The sequence below is a fragment of the Typopeltis vanoorti genome, chromosome 4 (assembly GCF_054136105.1).
Source record: "Typopeltis vanoorti isolate ZY-2024b chromosome 4, IOZ_Tvanoo_1.0, whole genome shotgun sequence".
Lineage (NCBI taxonomy): Eukaryota > Metazoa > Arthropoda > Arachnida > Uropygi > Thelyphonidae > Typopeltis > Typopeltis vanoorti.
Window position 1 is genome coordinate 150,013,821 of NC_143552.1, and position 17,982 is coordinate 150,031,802.

At 37.9% G+C, this 17,982-nt stretch overlaps 1 protein-coding gene across 1 annotated transcript in view; it reads right to left on the reverse strand.

The window, feature by feature from the left end:
• The window catches only part of LOC150107750 (uncharacterized protein F54F2.9), a 304,144-nt gene that overhangs the window by 142,638 nt on the left and 143,524 nt on the right, over positions 1-17,982 (reverse strand). The window contains exon 7 of the mRNA XM_090392180.1: positions 11,057-11,205. Coding sequence (XP_090248306.1) covers positions 11,057-11,205 — 149 coding nt within the window. The remainder of the gene's footprint in view (positions 1-11,056; positions 11,206-17,982) is intronic.

The window sequence follows — 17,982 nt, forward strand, 5'->3', positions numbered from 1 at the left end:
GGGCTACTCCAGGAGTCTTTAGACTCATCGAGGGAGGCCCTAAACATCATGTTCACACAGCAGTTCAACATTATCACAGTATCTATCATACCATGCCTTGAACTCGCTCACTGTCATAGCACCCACAACAGACTCTGGCAGCTTATTCCACTCATTTACCACTCTAAAAGTAAAGAACCCAGCTCTAACACCCCTGCTAACCACGCACTTGCCCAGCTTCCATGGGTGTCCCCTAGTTCTCCCACCACCAGTCCTGATCTCAAAAATATCATCTGAATTAATCCTATAGAATCCTTTTAGCAATTTGAATGTCTCAATCATATCTCCCCTTTTCCGCCTATCAACTAGTTTCTGCAACCTACAAATCTTCAACCTGTTCTCATATGGTTCATTCCATAGACCTGCTATCATCTTAGTCACTCGCCTCTGGATCCTCTCAACCTCCTCCCCATCAAGAAGGAACCGAGGTGACCAAATCTGGGCACAGTAGTCGAGATGAGGTCTTATCAGGGCTCGGTACAGAGGTACAATAACTTGTTTTTCTCTGCTCGTCAAGGTATTTTTCAACAACCAAGTGAGTTGATGAGCTGATTTAGCTACTTTCGCAATGTGCCCCCTAAACTTCATCTCCCTATCCACCAACACTCCCAAGTCCCTGGCCTCATCAATCTCTTGGAGTACAGTTCCACCAATGTGGTATACTGCTGCTAATCGTTTCACTCCGAAATGCATAACCTTACATTTTGTCACATTAAATTGACATCCATTCTCCTTAGTCCAGAACTCCAATCTATCTAAGTCATCTTGCAAGACTTTGACATCTTCTGCATTCACTATCGCCCTACCCAACTTTGCATCATCAGCAAACAAATGAACTGTCCCACTTAGACCCTTCCCTATATCGTTAATGAACAGATTAAACAGCAGTGGTCCAAGAACAGAACCCTGTGGCACACCACTAGTCACAGGCCGTTTTTTGGACTCTACTCCTGAATAAACTACTCTTTGATATCTCTCCATCAACCACCCAGCTATCCATCTCACCAACCCTATATCCATTCCCATATGTTGTAGTTTACGGATTAGAATTCCATGTGGTATCCTGTCAAACGCCTTTGCCAGGTCCAGCAGTATCACTGTAAACCCATTTCCCTTATCCAGTTCAGCCATCACCTTGTTATAAAACTTGAGCAAGTTACTGAGGCATGATCTACCCTTCACAAAGCCATGCTGTCCTCTGTACAGTATCTCATTTTCATCAATCCATTCCTGTATTTTTCCCTTGACTACTTTCTCCAAGACCTTGACAACGACTCCTGATATGCTGATCGGTCGGTAATTTGCAACCATAGTCTTGGATCCTCCTTCATGCAGTGGAACTATTTTCCCCTCTTTCCACGCCTTCGGGACTAAGCCAGACCTGAGACTCAGATTAAACAACATGGTCAAGGGCACTGATAATTCATTAGCCGCTTCATGCAAGACCCGTGCCGGTATACCATCCAATCCCACAGATGTATTCACATTAAGGTTCTGTAATAGACTATTCACCTCGACTTCATTCATCACAATTCCCATATAAACTAATGGTCCCTTCATTTTTTCAACGTCACCACCTGGATGATATACTTTTGCAAAGTGCGCGCTCAGTAACTCCACTATATCGACTGGTTCAGTGAACTCTTTACCATCATCATTCCTTAAAATCATTTTGCCATGTACAGTTTTTTTCTTGCTTGCAGCATATTGAAAGAACTGTTTGGGATTCTCTTTTGCTTGCATAGCTAGTTTCCTTTCATAATCGGCTTTTGCTGTTTTTACCACACTCGTTACCCTTCTGGCCTGTACTTTATACCTTTCGTGTGCCTGCAGGTCACCCCTTTCTTTAAATTCCCTCCACAGTTGTTTCTTTTTTTGCAGCTCAAGCTTAATGGTGTTATTCATCCATTTAACCCCTACTTGTTTTACTATTCGGACCCTAGGTATACAATCAGCCATAACCTCCTGTAAATGCTCCTTGACCACTTCCCATGTTCTATCGACGTCCAGCCCTTGCAGCTGTACATGCCATGGCACTGATCCAAGCAATCTCCTAAGCTTGTCATACTTGCCAGCACGGTAATTCCACATATACCCTGTCTTAATCACAAATTTCACACCTTTAGCCACCTCCCAGGTCAAGACCTTATGATCACTCTCACCAATAGGTGGCAACATGGTCATATTCATTACAGTCAAATTCTCAGATACTATTACCAGGTCAAGCACTCTCACACCCCTAGTATTTTCAATTACATGCGGTTTCAGATAGTTATCCCTTAATAATTGAATAAAATCCATTTCCTTCCTCACATGTGTCCTCTCCTCCTTCCAATCAATGTTACCATAGTTGAAATCCCCCATAATAATTACCCTCCTTCCACTCATTTCATCAATTTATTTATGCATACCATCTCCACCACCTGGTCTATAGCAGCACCCAACTGTATATTTTATTCTGCCAGTATCAATCTCACACCAAATAGCCTCAAATGAGCTCCTTTCACTATCCTGCAATACTTCAATTCTCCTTGGCTGCAGTTCATCAGCTATCATCAATAACACCCCTCCCCAATTTTATTCTCTCTGTCCCTCCTAAACATACTATAACCTACACATTCTATCCCACTAACTATATCATCTTCCGTCAGCCATGTTTCACTAATGCCAATAACCTGTGGCCAGGAAGAGCCAATCAAGGCCAAAAATTCTTCCTTCTTGTTCCTAATACTCCTGGCATTAGTATACACGAATTGCAGTGTTCCCTTTGTCCCACCCCTATCTTGATGAGTTATTCTAAATATCCCATTCCCATTTTTTGTCCTTATTGCTGGCTCAGGTACATTATTTACACTCAACTGTCTCACTGATGTCTGGATATCCACTTCCCCCCCTCCTTGGTAGTTCTAGTTTCCCTGGTTCTGCACATCCATTTTCACTTCATTCAGCAACACTTTTTCCAGTCTCCGCACACCAAGTCCATTCAAATGCAGGCCATCCATCTTGTATAAGTCCTTTCGCCCATCAAACTCATTCCACACGTCCACAAATTCCACACCACACCATCCGCATAACCTGCGCATAATATCATTTGCGATTATGGCCCTCCTTCTAAACTCCTCTCTGTCATACCACGGTAGCAGACTCACCATTCTAACTCTGTCACTCTTTTCTTTCGCTACCTTTAACAATACTTTCAAGTCCTCTCTCATAAAAAATTTATCACCTTTCAATTCATTCGTACCAGCCACAATTGTTATTTCTTTCACCCTCTGTTTTTGCACTCTAATGCTCTCACTTACATCCTTAAATTTCGCACCCGGTAAGTACGATTTAGTTACACTCCCATCTATTACTCCTCTTAATAACGAGTCACCATACAACACTCTCTCCTTCATTTCGGAAACTCGCCCACGTTGTTTATTTACGTTAGCCGAATCACTCTGGAAAGAGTTTTGCAGATGCTCTAATTGCCGCTGCGCATCTTGTATCACTGCGCGCAGCCTAGCGATCTCACTTCCTACAAATAATTCCTCATTTTTTTTATCATTCAAACCATTTCCTCTTTCTGTATAATTGCTCTCACTCTTTCTTAGATCACCGCTCACATTGCCATCTTGTACACCACAATTCCCTATCGAGCCACTATTTTCACTCGCATTCTGGCTTTCTTCAACCATAACTGTCTCACAACCTGACACATACTTCGACTCCTCACTTTGCATACACTTTCTACACATTCTCCCACCACGATCACTTTCAATCCATACTCCAGCCTCATTCGGGAATGCATACATTCCACACACACATCACATTGGACAAATTATCTCACATTATAGTTTTTGAACAATGGCGTTGTATTTTTGGACGCCATTATCTTACGTCGCATTGGTGCCATATTCAAATATATGAAACGTATCGTTAAAGACTAAATTAATTTACGGAATTTACACCAAAATCACACAGACACAACAAGCTACCAAATTTAGACAATATTACGTTATGATTTTTAACATATATTCTAATTTCCATTCAAAATTGTACTTAGCTTTCGGGAGCTCCCTGAAAACACGACCGTTCCCCCGGCCCTCTAGCGACAATGACCAATTGCTTTGAAAGAATGAAAAAAAGTTTAAAAACATCTGGAACACAGCAAATATGTGATGATACAGAATGTTGTTCTGTATTATGAGACAGAGAGACTCTGAAATCATCTTTTTATCTTGTAAGTTAATCTTGATATTCTTGGTAAAGAAAGTAAATAACTTTATTGAAGAAACCATGTAGTCTTTGAGTAACTTCTCTCTTTCTCCCCTTATGGGGGATAATGCTCCTTGGCTATGCATGTCATAAGAATTATTTTATTTTACTTAAGTATAAAGAGCTAATAAGCTTCATTTCGGCAATGAAAACATTACTTAAATTAAGGGGATATTAAATCCCACATAGTTTTAAAACCGAATAAGAAACTCAAAGATTGGAATCAGAGAGTTTCTTGCCGAATATAGTAAACTATAAAGTATCGGCGACACTAGCGTTAGGCAATGCAAGTGATCCTAGTACGTAGTACAATACCGGACGACTCGTTGCAAAGGTGGGGGAAGTTCAGATCGCTATTCTTAGGTATTTTCCATAATGTAAAAACACATTTCCTAGGAAATGTATGCTGTTATTACATTATGGAGGGAGGTCACTACCCAGACTGGTTTCAGCCTTTTTTGAGGCTTCATCAGTGAGTAGCTAGACCTAATACCAAAGGTATAGCGAAAAGAACTTATGTACTCTGCGAACGAGTTTTCCAAACAGGTGCAACCATTAAGTTACTTAAGTATAAAGAGCTAATAAGCTCTTTATACTTAATACTTTATACTAATACTTTATACTTTACACTGATGAAGCCTCAAAAAAGGCTGAAACCAGTCTGGGTAGTGACCTCCCTCCATAATGTAATAACAGCATACATTTCCTAGGAAATGTGTTTTTACATTATGGAAAATACCTAAGAATAGCGATCTGAACTTCCCCCACCTTTGCAACGAGTCGTCCGGTATTGTACTACGTACTAGGATCACTTGCATTGGCTAACGCTAGTGTCGCCGATACTTTATAGTTTACTATATTCGGCAAGAAACTCTCTGATTCCAATCTTTGAGTTTCTTATTCGGTTTTAAAACTATGTGGGATTTAATATCCCCTTAATTTAAGTAATGTTTTCATTGCCGAAATGAAGCTTATTAGCTCTTTATACTTAAGTAACTTAATGGTTGCACCTGTTTGGAAAACTCGTTCGCAGAGTACATAAGTTCTTTTCGCTATACACTTTGGTATTAGGTCTAGCTACTCACTGATGAAGCCTCAAAAAAGACTGAAACCGGTCTGGGTAGTGACCTCCCTCCATAATGTAATAACAGCATACATTTCCTAGGAAATGTGTTTTTACATTATGGAAAATACCTAAGAATAGCGATCTGAACTTCCCCCACCTTTGCAACGAGTCGTCCGGTATTGTACTACGTACTAGGATCATTTGCATTGGCTAACGCTAGTGTCGCCGATACTTTATAGTTTACTATATTCGGCAAGAAACTCTCTGATTCCAATCTTTTAGTTTCTTATTCGGTTTTAAAACTATGTGGGATTTAATATCCCCTTAATTTAAGTAATATTTTATTTTAATTTTAAATGTTTTAAATTAATTTAAAACAATTTGATTTTAATATTAATTAGTGTTGTTGCCTTATTAAAACAGTGTCTCATGGTTAATTTTTCTGTTTGTGTGCTTCTATTCACTTCATACTATAACACAAGTGAAAATTTCACGTTAATAAATAATTATTTATACAATATATCTGTATTATCATTAGCTCACATATAGAGCCTCCACTGCTCAGTTGGTAATGACAACCTTTAGTTGGAAACATGTGTGTTTAAATTCTGTCTAGGGTGCAAAAAGCTTTTCAGCTGAATGTGAATTAGTAGTCTCAACAGAGGTAGCAGCATTTTAATTGGAAATTCAATTTTTCATCTCACATGACAAACAGACCAAAAATACATGGAACTGACAGACACAGAAGAGTATGTAGGGATGATTAATTGCTTTGGCATAACATTAATTATTTTCTGATGAAACTTAATTAAATGCTTTGCTATTATAGGATGGTTAATCCAATGTCTTGGCATTCCATATCATTGAGCCTATCAGGTAAGAGGATAGATAAAAACTGCACTTATTATATAATGTTTGGGCTAGGTCTCTTTTGCTAGTTTGTTATAGAGCGATTTCACTATAGCAGTGGTTTGCTAATAGTGAGAGTTGATCATAAGAGCAATTTAGAATATCTGGGAAATTCAATCTGATTGAGAAGCCTGCAATGTGACATTACACATACCGTTCTATCTGCTCAAATATTTGTTTGCACCTTCTACAGTTATATAATATTGTCTAATGCATCTTCTATTTCTTCCTACAAATTTAAATGTTCCCTTAAGGTCAATAATTTTTATTAATGAAAGCTACCATAGATGCTATGTGAGAAGCCACAAAAATTTGATAAATATAGTATTTTGTTAAAATATGATATTATTAATAAATAATAAACATTATTATTCAAAATTATTCATATTCAAAGCTGTATAACTGAGAGGAGACCTCCACATAGCCTTTAAAGGAATGCGGAGAACCGACCAGGGCTTCTGACCTAATGTCCAATCCTCACCTTCTCGTGGTGCACCCTGTTGGGTATCTACTTTGATACTGAACGAATGAGGATGGGCTGGCAATTTGGGATTTAGCCGACCAAATTGTATTCTTATTGGTTAAACCAAAATAAAAAATGATGGTACAACATGACAAAATTTCATGCCGGCTGGGGCGTCGCCCGGTTAAACAAGGCCCCCGTTGTTTTCGCCAGGGAACCAGGGCGAACAGCGAAAAGTCAGCTAATGGAACAATTCTGAAAACAAACCCCAACTCAACATCACCAGAGTTAAAGATCGGTACTATGAACGTAAGAAGCCTGAATGGCAAAGAAATGGAGCTAGCTGAGGAATTAGATAAGTACCAGATCGACATAATAGGGGTGACTGAAACAAAAAAGACCAAAACTGGTGAGATCTTTCTGAGCAATAAATACAAAATGTTATATTCAGGCAATGACAATCAAGGAAAAGAAGGAGTAGCCATAGTATTCAACACAAAATACGAGGCTAATCTTCTTGAATGGCAGTCAGTCTCAAGTAGAGTAATGTGGGCAAATATGAGAATGGGGAACTGGACAATGAGACTTATTTGTGCCTATGGTCCCACAGAAGGTTCTACTAAGGTAGAAGTGGAGGAATTTTTTGAGGCTTTAGAAAAAGCAACTGACACAATGAAAAAGGAAAAGTTGGTCCTTGTTGGGGATCTAAATAGTAGAGTAGGAAATGATTGTGAGACATACAAAAATATTTTGGGAAAATTTGGAGAAAAGAGCAAAGCTAATAATAATGGCAAATATCTGTTGGATTTCTGCTCAGGACATGGACTGGTTATTACTAACACCATGTTCCAACATAAAAATGTGCACAAATTCACATGGAGAGAAGAGGCTAGGAATAAGAAAAGTCTCATTGACTATGTTATTGTTGATAGTGATGTTTTCTCCCTGGTGCAGGACACCAGAGTGTACAGAGGATTTGAAATTGGAAGTGATCACTATTTAGTCTTGAGCAGGATAAAATTGAATTTCATATTGAAAAGAATAACATGTAAGAAAGTTTTAAAGCGAATAAAAGTTGAGCAGCTCTCAGATGTAAACTGTAGACTAAAATACAGAAATATTATTGAAAAGAAAATGAAAGAGTTTGAGAACAGGAATCAAACCTTGGAGATTCAGTGGCAAACTCTGAAGGAAACATTGATTGATTCTGCCAGAGAGGCATGTGGTGAGGTTGTGTGCAAAGAGGCAGTGAAGGAAAAGAAGAAAGCATATCAAAAGTTCCTGGCAAATAAGTCAGCTTTTACTCTTACAGAATACAGATACAAATGTAAGAAAGCTAAACAGTGTGTAAAACTAGCTAAACAAAAGTCATGGGAGGACTTTGGCAAGAATATAGAAAATAAATATCAAGAAGGTGGCAAAATATTCTGGAGGTTGTTGAAGAAGCTTAGGAATGGAGGAAAGAGTGCTGTAAAAGGAATTAGAGATGATAAAGGTGAAATGAAAACAGGAGAAAAAGATATCCTTGAAGTATGGAGTAATTACTTTGAAAAACTGCTAAATGAAACAAGCAGTGATGACAGCACAGTGATAAAAAACACTGACCAGGCATGCAGTCAGGAATACATATCCATACATGAAGTAGAAAAAGCCATCAAAGGCTTGAAATGTGGAAAGGCAGCAGGAGTAGATGATATTCGACCAGAAATGCTGAAGTATGGCACCTTGTCAAGAAATGCTTGACAAGGTGCCAAGAGAGATGCTATTCAATACGCTGCAGTTATATGGTGTCAATGGGGCATTATATCAAGCAATACTTAGTCTTTATGTGAGTTGTGAGTCAGCAGTTAGAATTGAAGGAAGTACAGGAAGATGGTTTAATGTTAAATCTGGTGTGAGACAAGGATGTACATTATCCCCTCTGTTATTCATTATCTATATGGATCACATTATGAAGGAATGTGGTATTAAACCTGATATCAAAATTGGAGATGTTAATGTCAGCTCTTTGCTTTATGCGGATGATGTTATACTTCTAAATAAATCCGCTACAAGTCTGCAAGATTCTCTGACTAAATTGAATAGCTGTTGTAATAGATATGGTATGAAGGTCAGCAATAAAAAGACAAAGACAATGAAAATAGGCAGAATCATTGAAAATGTCAACTGTGTTGTGAATGGAGAACCTGTGGAACAAGTAAAACATTTCAGCTACTTAGGCACAATTTTTACTGAAGATGGTAAACTAAATATAGAAATAGACAACAGAATCAGCAAAGCTGGTATGGTGGGAAGTCAATTGAATAAATTCATATGGAATAAGAAAGAAATTAGTCGGAACACTAAATTAGCTGTATACAAGACTGTGTTCAAACCAATTTTAACTTATGGATCTGAGAGCTGGGTCAGAAGTAAAACACTTGACCAAAGACTAGAGACCGCAGATATGAGAGTCCTGAGAAAGATTAGAGGCGTGAACAGATGGCATCAATGGCAATATCATATTAAAAATGAGGATATTAGGAAAGAACTTGACATTGTCAGCATCCAGGAATGCGTTAGCAGAGCTAATCTCAGATGGTATGGTCACTTAAATAGAATGGGAGAGGAAAGATTAGTAAAACAAGTGTTCTCTGCCAGGTTGGCAGGAAAACGACCCAGAGGAAGACCAAGATATAGGTGGATTGATACGGTACAAAGTGCCTTAGACGATAGAAATATAAGATCTGATAATGTTGGAGTCTTGACAAGTAACAGACTGATTTGGAGGAAAATTGTAGATAGGAAGTTAGTAATGATGTAATTTTTTCATGTAGTACTGTCATATCCTGTACACCCCTTGAGGGTACATGGCAGGAATTTGATGATGATGATAAACATTATTTATTATTTTATTGCATGTACAAATGCATTAAAAATGTGTGATAGGTGTCAGAGATGACCATATCACTGTGGATGACAATCATTCATACTGATGGAAGAAATAAATCAATATAGAAATAAAATAAAATAAATAACATTAAAAATATTAATCTATGAACTTTTTTGATGTTTCTACACGCACTATGTTGCCGAAAGTCTTCAGACTTCCCCCATAGTTCTACACTGGCTCAGCCATATGATGCAGATACACGTACATAATGTAATATAAGTGTGGGCATTAGCAGTGCAAACATTATTTGTCATCAAGATGAGGAACAAAAAGAGTTGAGTCTGTTTGAACATGGTGTGATAGTCAGAGCCCACAAGTTTGGTCATTTGGTCTGAGAGATTTCTGTCACATTGCATGTGTCCCAGTCTATTGTCAGTGAGGTTATCGTGAAGTAGATATGTGATGGAACCACCAAATCCCTCCTGCAAACTGATAGGTCTAAGAAACTGACAAATTGGGATTGGTGAATTCTCAAGCGTGTTGTAAAGTAAATTGTCAGTCAGCCTTAGCAACCATTGCAAACGACTTCTGCATGAGTGAAGGTCATTTGCGATGACTGGAATGAATGCCACTGACAGAACCATTCACCAGGAGATATTTGCCCTTGGGTTTCATGATGATGCTGTGGCTCACAAGCCCTTGATTACACTTGCCAATGTCTGGGGTCATCTGGAATAGTGCAAACAACATTGTCATTGGACTATGAGTCAATGGAAGAGGATCCTGAGGAGAAATGAATCGTGGTACATAATCTGGCAATCCGATGGACATGTCTAAACCTGGCAGATGCATAGTGAACGATACTTACAGAAATGTCTTGTATTGACCGTGAAATTTAGTGGTAGCACAATGGTCTGGGGGAGAGGGTGTTTTTCCTGGTTTGGACTGGTCCCATTGGTTTCTGTGTCTGGATCGTTAAATGCTGATGCCTACCACGACATTTTGTACAATTCCATTCTTCTCATACTGTGGCAACAGTTTGGAATAGGCCCTTTCCTGTATCAGCCCGATAATGCACCTGCTCATAAAGCAAGGGCCTTAGTTCTATTGTTTGAAGATATGAGATGGAAGAACTAAACTGCAACCATACTAAACATCTTTGGGATGAGCTGGAATGAAGGTTGCATGCCAGACCTACTCACCCAACTAACACCCATCAGCTGTTCGGAATACTAAGGGAAATGGAAATGAATCCCAGTGGAAGTTTACCAGAACTTAGTGGAGAGCCTAACCCAAAAGGTAATGGCTGTAACAGCAGTGAAAAGAGGTCTGAGCTCATACTGACAGCAACACTGTATTGATGGGAAATACAAAGAGTTGCTGTCCAGACACTTTTGGCAATGCAGTGTATATAATTTGATATTCCATAATGAAAAAAAAAAAATACCTGAAGTGAGTTTTCTTCTGTATTATTTTCATAAATGTAAGGTTCTTCATCTCCATTAGAACATTTAGATGGAACATCAGTAGACTGAAATATTGAGGAGTAATCAGGATAATCAAGTCTGTGTTTCATGCATGGTTTTTTTATTTTATCTACAAAGAGAAAAGTTAATTAAATTAGAACAGAACTAATAAACAATATTAATATTTTATTATTAGAATTTGTATTTATTATTATTATGTGAACCTCCAGGGAGTCCAAAGACTCATCGAGGGAAAGTGTGCCAACAGCATCGAACAATTGATCTCCTTCCCACTACTAACCACGCTCAAACTTTTATGCAATTAAAATCAAATTTTTTAGCAGTACCCTTAAGAATGTCAACGTGTAAGAAAATGTATGGTCCTCCTGATATATCTTATTAAAGTCCAGATATAATTTATATTTTTTACTTTTCTTTTTTTTTAAACTGTCATTGTGTCAATGTGCTATTTTCACATTCCCAAAAAAAATCCAGGGGGGCCCAAACCTGTTCACTGCTTTATCATCCTTTGAGATATTTTACCCACATAGGCTACTGATGTGGGTAAAATATCTCAACTTCACAGTGGACAATTTCACAGCTTATTTCACAGTGGACAATTATGTCCACTGTGAAATAAGCATCCATGTGAAATTGCAAGTCATTCTATCAAGTAGTTTGTTTTATACAGCTGTCTGAATCCCTTGCAATGAATAAAATTGAGTATTGTGTGGTTATAAAATTCTTTGTAAAGGAAGGTTTAACGGCAAAAGAAATTCATTCGAAGTTCATAAAAGTTTATGGGCACTCTTCTCCTTCATTTTTGACAATTAAGAAATGGGATGCCAAGTTTAAACATGGCCGTACCAGCCTTGAAGATGATCCATGTGAGGGACGTCCAAAAAAAAAAAAAAGTGTAACAACACCAGAAATCATTGATCAAGTGCACGATATGGTATTGGATGATCGGAGAGTCAAAGCACATGAAATTGCTGAGACTATAGGCATTTCAAAAGAACATGTAGGATATATTTTGCATGAAGAATTGCAAATGAAAAAGCTTTGCGCAAGATGGGCAGTGAGTTTGCCCACAGCAGATCAAAAACGCACTCACATGAAAATCTCTGAACAGTGCTTGGAGCATTTTAACAAGAATAAATCCGATTTTGTGCATTGATTTATTACTATGGATGTGACTCGGATTCACAATTACACCAGAATCCAAACAGCAGTCACAACAGTGGACAGAAGCCGGTTGTTCAGCAGCAAAGAAAACAAAGTAAGTTCCATCAGTAGGAAAGGTCATGGCATCGATGTTCTGGGATGCTTGAAAAGGGTAAAACAATAACCGGGGAATATTATTCCAATCTTTTAACCAGACTAGATAAAAAAATTCATGAGAAAAGACCCGATTTGAAGAAGAAAAAAATCATCTTTCATCATGACAATGCACCTGTCCACAAAAGGGTTTTGACAATGGGAGAATTGTTGGAACATCGACATTATTCCCCAGATTTGGCTCCCTCTGACTTCTATCTCTTCCCAAAACTAAAACTCTTCCTCGCTGTTCAGCATTTTTCTTCGAATCAAGAGGTGATTCCAGCTGTAGAGGGGTATTTTGCAGATCCTACTGAGAACTGCTACAGGGACAGGATAATGTCACTGGAGCATCGCTGGAATAAATGTATTAGTCTTAAGGGAGATTATGTTGAAACATAAAAATAATTTTGAAATTATAAATTCGTGTTTTCATTGTTAGGCCGAGAACTTTTTAGACCACCCTCATTTGTCACTTCGGCAATATGTCCACTGAACTTCAGTTCTTCCACCATTATCCCTAAATCCCTAGTCTAATAAATTTCTTGCAGTGCAGCAGTATACCCATTTATGCAATACAGAGTATGTAGTTTTTCATTCCAAAGTGTATAACTTTACACTTTGACATAATGAACTGGCAGCCATTATCCTTTTCCCAAATAACCATTATATTTAGATTATTGGGCAGGATCTCTGCATAACCTTCATAGACTATGCTCTCTTCAGTTTAGCATCATCATCAACAACAAAAATTGGATATTACCCCTCAAATCATTCCCAATATCATCAACATACAAATTAACAGTAGTGGCCCTGTGGAATACCACTGGTCATTCACCTTTCTTTAATAGTCTTGGATGACTGTTGATCAGTCACTTTCTTGTCCACATCACTAGATTCACATCCATCCCCATTCTGAATTTCATTATCCAACTCACTTTATTGCAAAAAAGTGAGTAAATTACCAAGACAAGATCTTTCTTTCATAAAGCCATCTCCCAATATCACATTCCTATCTACCCAAAGATGATCCAGAGATGAATGACCATGATGATAGCAGGTCTGTGGAATGAACCTTATGAGAACAGGTTGAAGATTTGTGCGTTGCAGAAATTGGTTGATAGACGGAAAAGGGGAGATATGATTGAGACATTCAAATTGCTAAAGGGTTTCTATAGGATTAATTCAGAGGATATTTTTGAGATCAGGACTGGTGGTGGGAGAACTAGGGGACACCTATGGAAGCTGGGCAAGAGTGTAGTTAGCAAGGATGTTAGAGCTGGGTTCTTTACTTTTATAGTGGTAAATGAGTGGAATAAGCTGCCAGAGTCTGTTGTGGGTGCTATGACAGTGAGTGAGTTCAAAGCAAGGTATGATAGATACTGTGAGAATGTAGTATAGTTGTGTGGACATGATGTTTAGGGCCTCCCTCGATGAGTCTAAGGACTCCCTGGAGTCATCCGTAATAATAATAATAATAATAAAAAAGTACTCTTTCTTCAATCTACTTTAAAAGACTGTTAAATGAAACAAGCAGCAGAATTATTATTATTAACATTTGACCTCTATGAAGTCAGAGACTCAGCATCGGAAGTATACACTATTGCACACAATACTTGTCCAACCATGACTTAAACTGATTCAATGTGTCTACACCTACAACACAATGCATTCCACTCACCAACCGTTCTTCAACCTACTCCTCTGCTCACAGCCTCCTTATACAGTTTCCAGTAATGACCTTCCTACACCCCCCTCCCATTCTATGAAAAATCTCCATGTCAACACGATAACAACCCCTGACTAGCTTATATGTCTCAATCGTATCCCCCCCCCTCTTATTCACGAAGCTCTGCAACTTACATTTTCTCAATCTGTCCTCATACTCCACATTCCAAAGACGACTGACCACCTTTGTGAATCTTCTCTGCACCCTTTTCAACATATTTTCGTTACCATGAAAACCAGGTGACCAAATCTGTGCACAATAATCCATATGAGGCCTGATTAAGGCCTTATACAATGGTATCATATCCTCTATTTCTGCATGTCAGGGTCCACATCATTGCTGTAATCCACTGTGACGTCTTCACAACTTGTGCACTGTAGTCCCTTTCAGTCCTTGTCCACCATGACTCCTATATCTCTCATCTCCTCTACTTCTGTTAAAGTTTTCCCACCAAGTGTATACTTTGCATCCCATCGTTGCTTACCAAATCTCAAACCTTTCACTTTGCACCATTTAACCAATAGTTCTATTTACCTGCCCATTCATGCAATCTATTCAAGTCCTTCTGTAAGGCCATAACATCTGCTTGACTCTGCATTGCTCTCTCCAGTTTTGCATGATCTTCAAACAGCTGCATATCATTAGTTAAACTCATCCCGATATCGTTAACACACAAATTGATAACAGTAGCTCCAAAACTGACCCCTGCGGCACACCGCTAGTGACCTTTCTCTTTTGGGATACCACATCCCCGTATACAACTTTCTGATACCTATCCGACAGCCAGTCACTAATCTAACTCAGAAGTATGTTATCCAATCCTATCTGTTTCAATTTATATAAGAGCTTGTCACGTTTGCAAAATCTAAGTACACCACTGTATATGGTAGTAAAAAATATTCAAGAGAAATGCAATCAAGAATACATACCAATACTTGAGGTGGGTGGGTGGGTTGGGAAGCTACCAAAAAACTGAAATGTGCAAAAACAGCAGGAGTAGGTGATTTTTTAATAAATAGTGTTATTAAAATAACTGTCATGACTTACATGTGTAACAAAAATTATATAGAATATTATTCAAAAACTCTAGTATATTTCATTAATTGTTACGTGGACATCGTCAGGAAGAGAGACTGTTAACTACATTCAAAACATGAATCACAATAATGAGTCATAAATCATGCATGTATATATTAACTTATGTCTCAGAAGCAGCTGAAGTATATGATATTACACTATTAAAGTTGAAAGGAACAATTTTAGTAAGTAGGTGATTTTTTTATCAGAAATTCTCAATTATATGGAGGTGTAAAAGTTTTACAGTGGCTGCACTGCATAATTCAGAGGGCCTGGTCAGAAGGAAGGTCATATTCTGGATGATTGGGGAGTGGAGTTCTCATAGTACCCATATATCATTTTTTGGGGGGATAGGAATATGTGTGTATATATTAGATCGTATCTTAAGCATCAAATACTTTTCATGTTCAAATAAATTTGCAGACTTCATTTTTACTATCAAGCAGCCTTCTTTCTGCTGATTGTTTTAAATTTCATATGAATAAGCATAGAACATGTGCATCCTTGTCTTACACTGATTTTGCAACAAACCATCTTCTTACTTTCTTCAATTCTAATTGCTGACTTAAACTTAAATACAGATCACATACTACTTGATACATCTCATTTATACCATAATTGCAGTGTTTTGAACTGCTTTTCTCTTGGCATTATCATCTGCTTTTTCTAGATCAACAAAACTTAAATACAGATCCTTGTTATACTTGTTGACAATTTCTCAATTGTCTTAAAGTTAAAATGTGATCTATGTAGATGATAAATAACAGTGTTGGCCTGCATATTTGATACTAGGGATGTGCTGAATATTTGGTTTTCATTCAGTTTTCGATATTTTTAAATATTCAGCTTCAGCCAAATTAGTGAAAGTATTTGGCTGGACAAAGCACAAAATTTCCTGTTACATGCATCATAACAGATGCAACTAATCAGGAAAAGCTTCCTCTTATCTCGTGACTACGTACAAAGGCTTGTCATTTGTCACAGGTACTTTCTTTAGCATTTTTGTTTTAGATTATATTATGCAGTCTTAAAAGTTGTTTATATAACCAAGTATTAAAATGTGTCTTAAAATATTGAAAAAGAGTACAGATTTGGCACTAACAGGAATAATAGAAAATAGCAATATTGGAAGTTTAATCATTTAAATGCAGATACATCATCATCAAATTCCTGACATATTCATATTCTCAGAGTTATTTTTATTTTATTTTATTTATTTATTTTATGTTGCTCCCACCCACGAAAGGTTATTTACTAACCTGTAGTACATGTGTGGGCTAAGGATTTTTTTTAAACTTTTTTTTTATCAATTTTATATATATATATATATATATATATATATATATATATATATAAAATTTCAGTGGCAAACCTTGAAGAAAACCCTGATTGATTCAGCCAGAATCAATCAGGGTTTTCTTCCCTGATTGTACAGAGGATTTGAAATTGGAAGTGATCACCATTTAGTCTTGAGCAGGATAAAATTGAATTTCATATCGAAAAGAAGAAGAAAAGAAGAACAGAGAGGAGCTGAAGGATCTTCCTCAGCCATAGCCAAGTTAGCCAGTCTTGGGCGTGGACAGCAGGGTTTTTTCCCCAGTTTATTCTGGGGTTTTTCATCCCACAAAGCAGGCAAACTGGCCTTGAGAACTCAACACTACAGGCCATAGGATACACCGGGGCATAGGGCTGACCACCTTATCCTGTAAACGGAGTGAGGTCCGATGATCAATGGACCCTCGACACCGCAAGGTAAAAGAGGGTATAAGGAAGAAGATGATGATGATCTACCCAATCCTAAATTCTGACCATAATCAACTTTTTCAATACCTAAATCACTCCTGAGATATTAACTGGACCTAACATGAAACCTCAGTCTTGGAGCTTCATGGAACTATTCAACAAAACAATCAAATGGAACTACTCAGGAATCATCCTGAGAAAAATATTGAATAGTTTGATATTCAAACCAACTTTTCTTCTCTTTTAATAAGTTGATTATAAATAACCAAGCAGCATTTTCTTTTTTGGGATGAGATCCATGTGTGACAGGAAAGTGTAAGAGAAATCACAGTTCCTGTTTGAGTTGTGATGAACTTTAAGTTTCAGCTCTGGCAGAGTGCCAAAGGTGGACACCAAGACAAAAATCAGTTTTCTGCCTATTAATTTAAGGTTAGTAAGACCATGATTAAAACATGGAAGAGAATTGTTTCTTATTCAAATTCAGACCACTTAACACATTATCACTTAAGCATACACTATGTTGACAAAAGTATTTGGACATCTTATGTGCCATGCAAATTTTGGATCCTACCACATGCAGATATTCAGAGAGTGTCTGTATAAGTCTGGTAATAAAAGGTGGAATGTATTGTATGTTTTGCACTGTACTTGATGTCAAGATGCCATGTTCAGCTGAACTGACACACTTCCAATGTGAGGATGGTAGTTGGGTGTCATATCAGTAGTCTTTCTGTCCATGACATTGCTACCTGTCTCAGTATACCAAAATCCACCATTGCTTATGTCATTCATAGAATGGAAAGTTGATGGTGCCATCACAGTAGGAAAATGCCCCGGGAGGCCACGACACTCACTGACTGAGATTGACAAGCTCTGTCTCAGAATGTTCAAGCATCCCACACATCATCAATGGCAGATCTCACAGTCAACTTGGAAAATGCTGCAGGGACTCAGCACTAGAACTGTCTGTAGAGTTGCATGCCTTAGGTTATCACAGCAGAGCTGCAGCAAACAAGCCACACATCACTCCCCCTCAAAGCG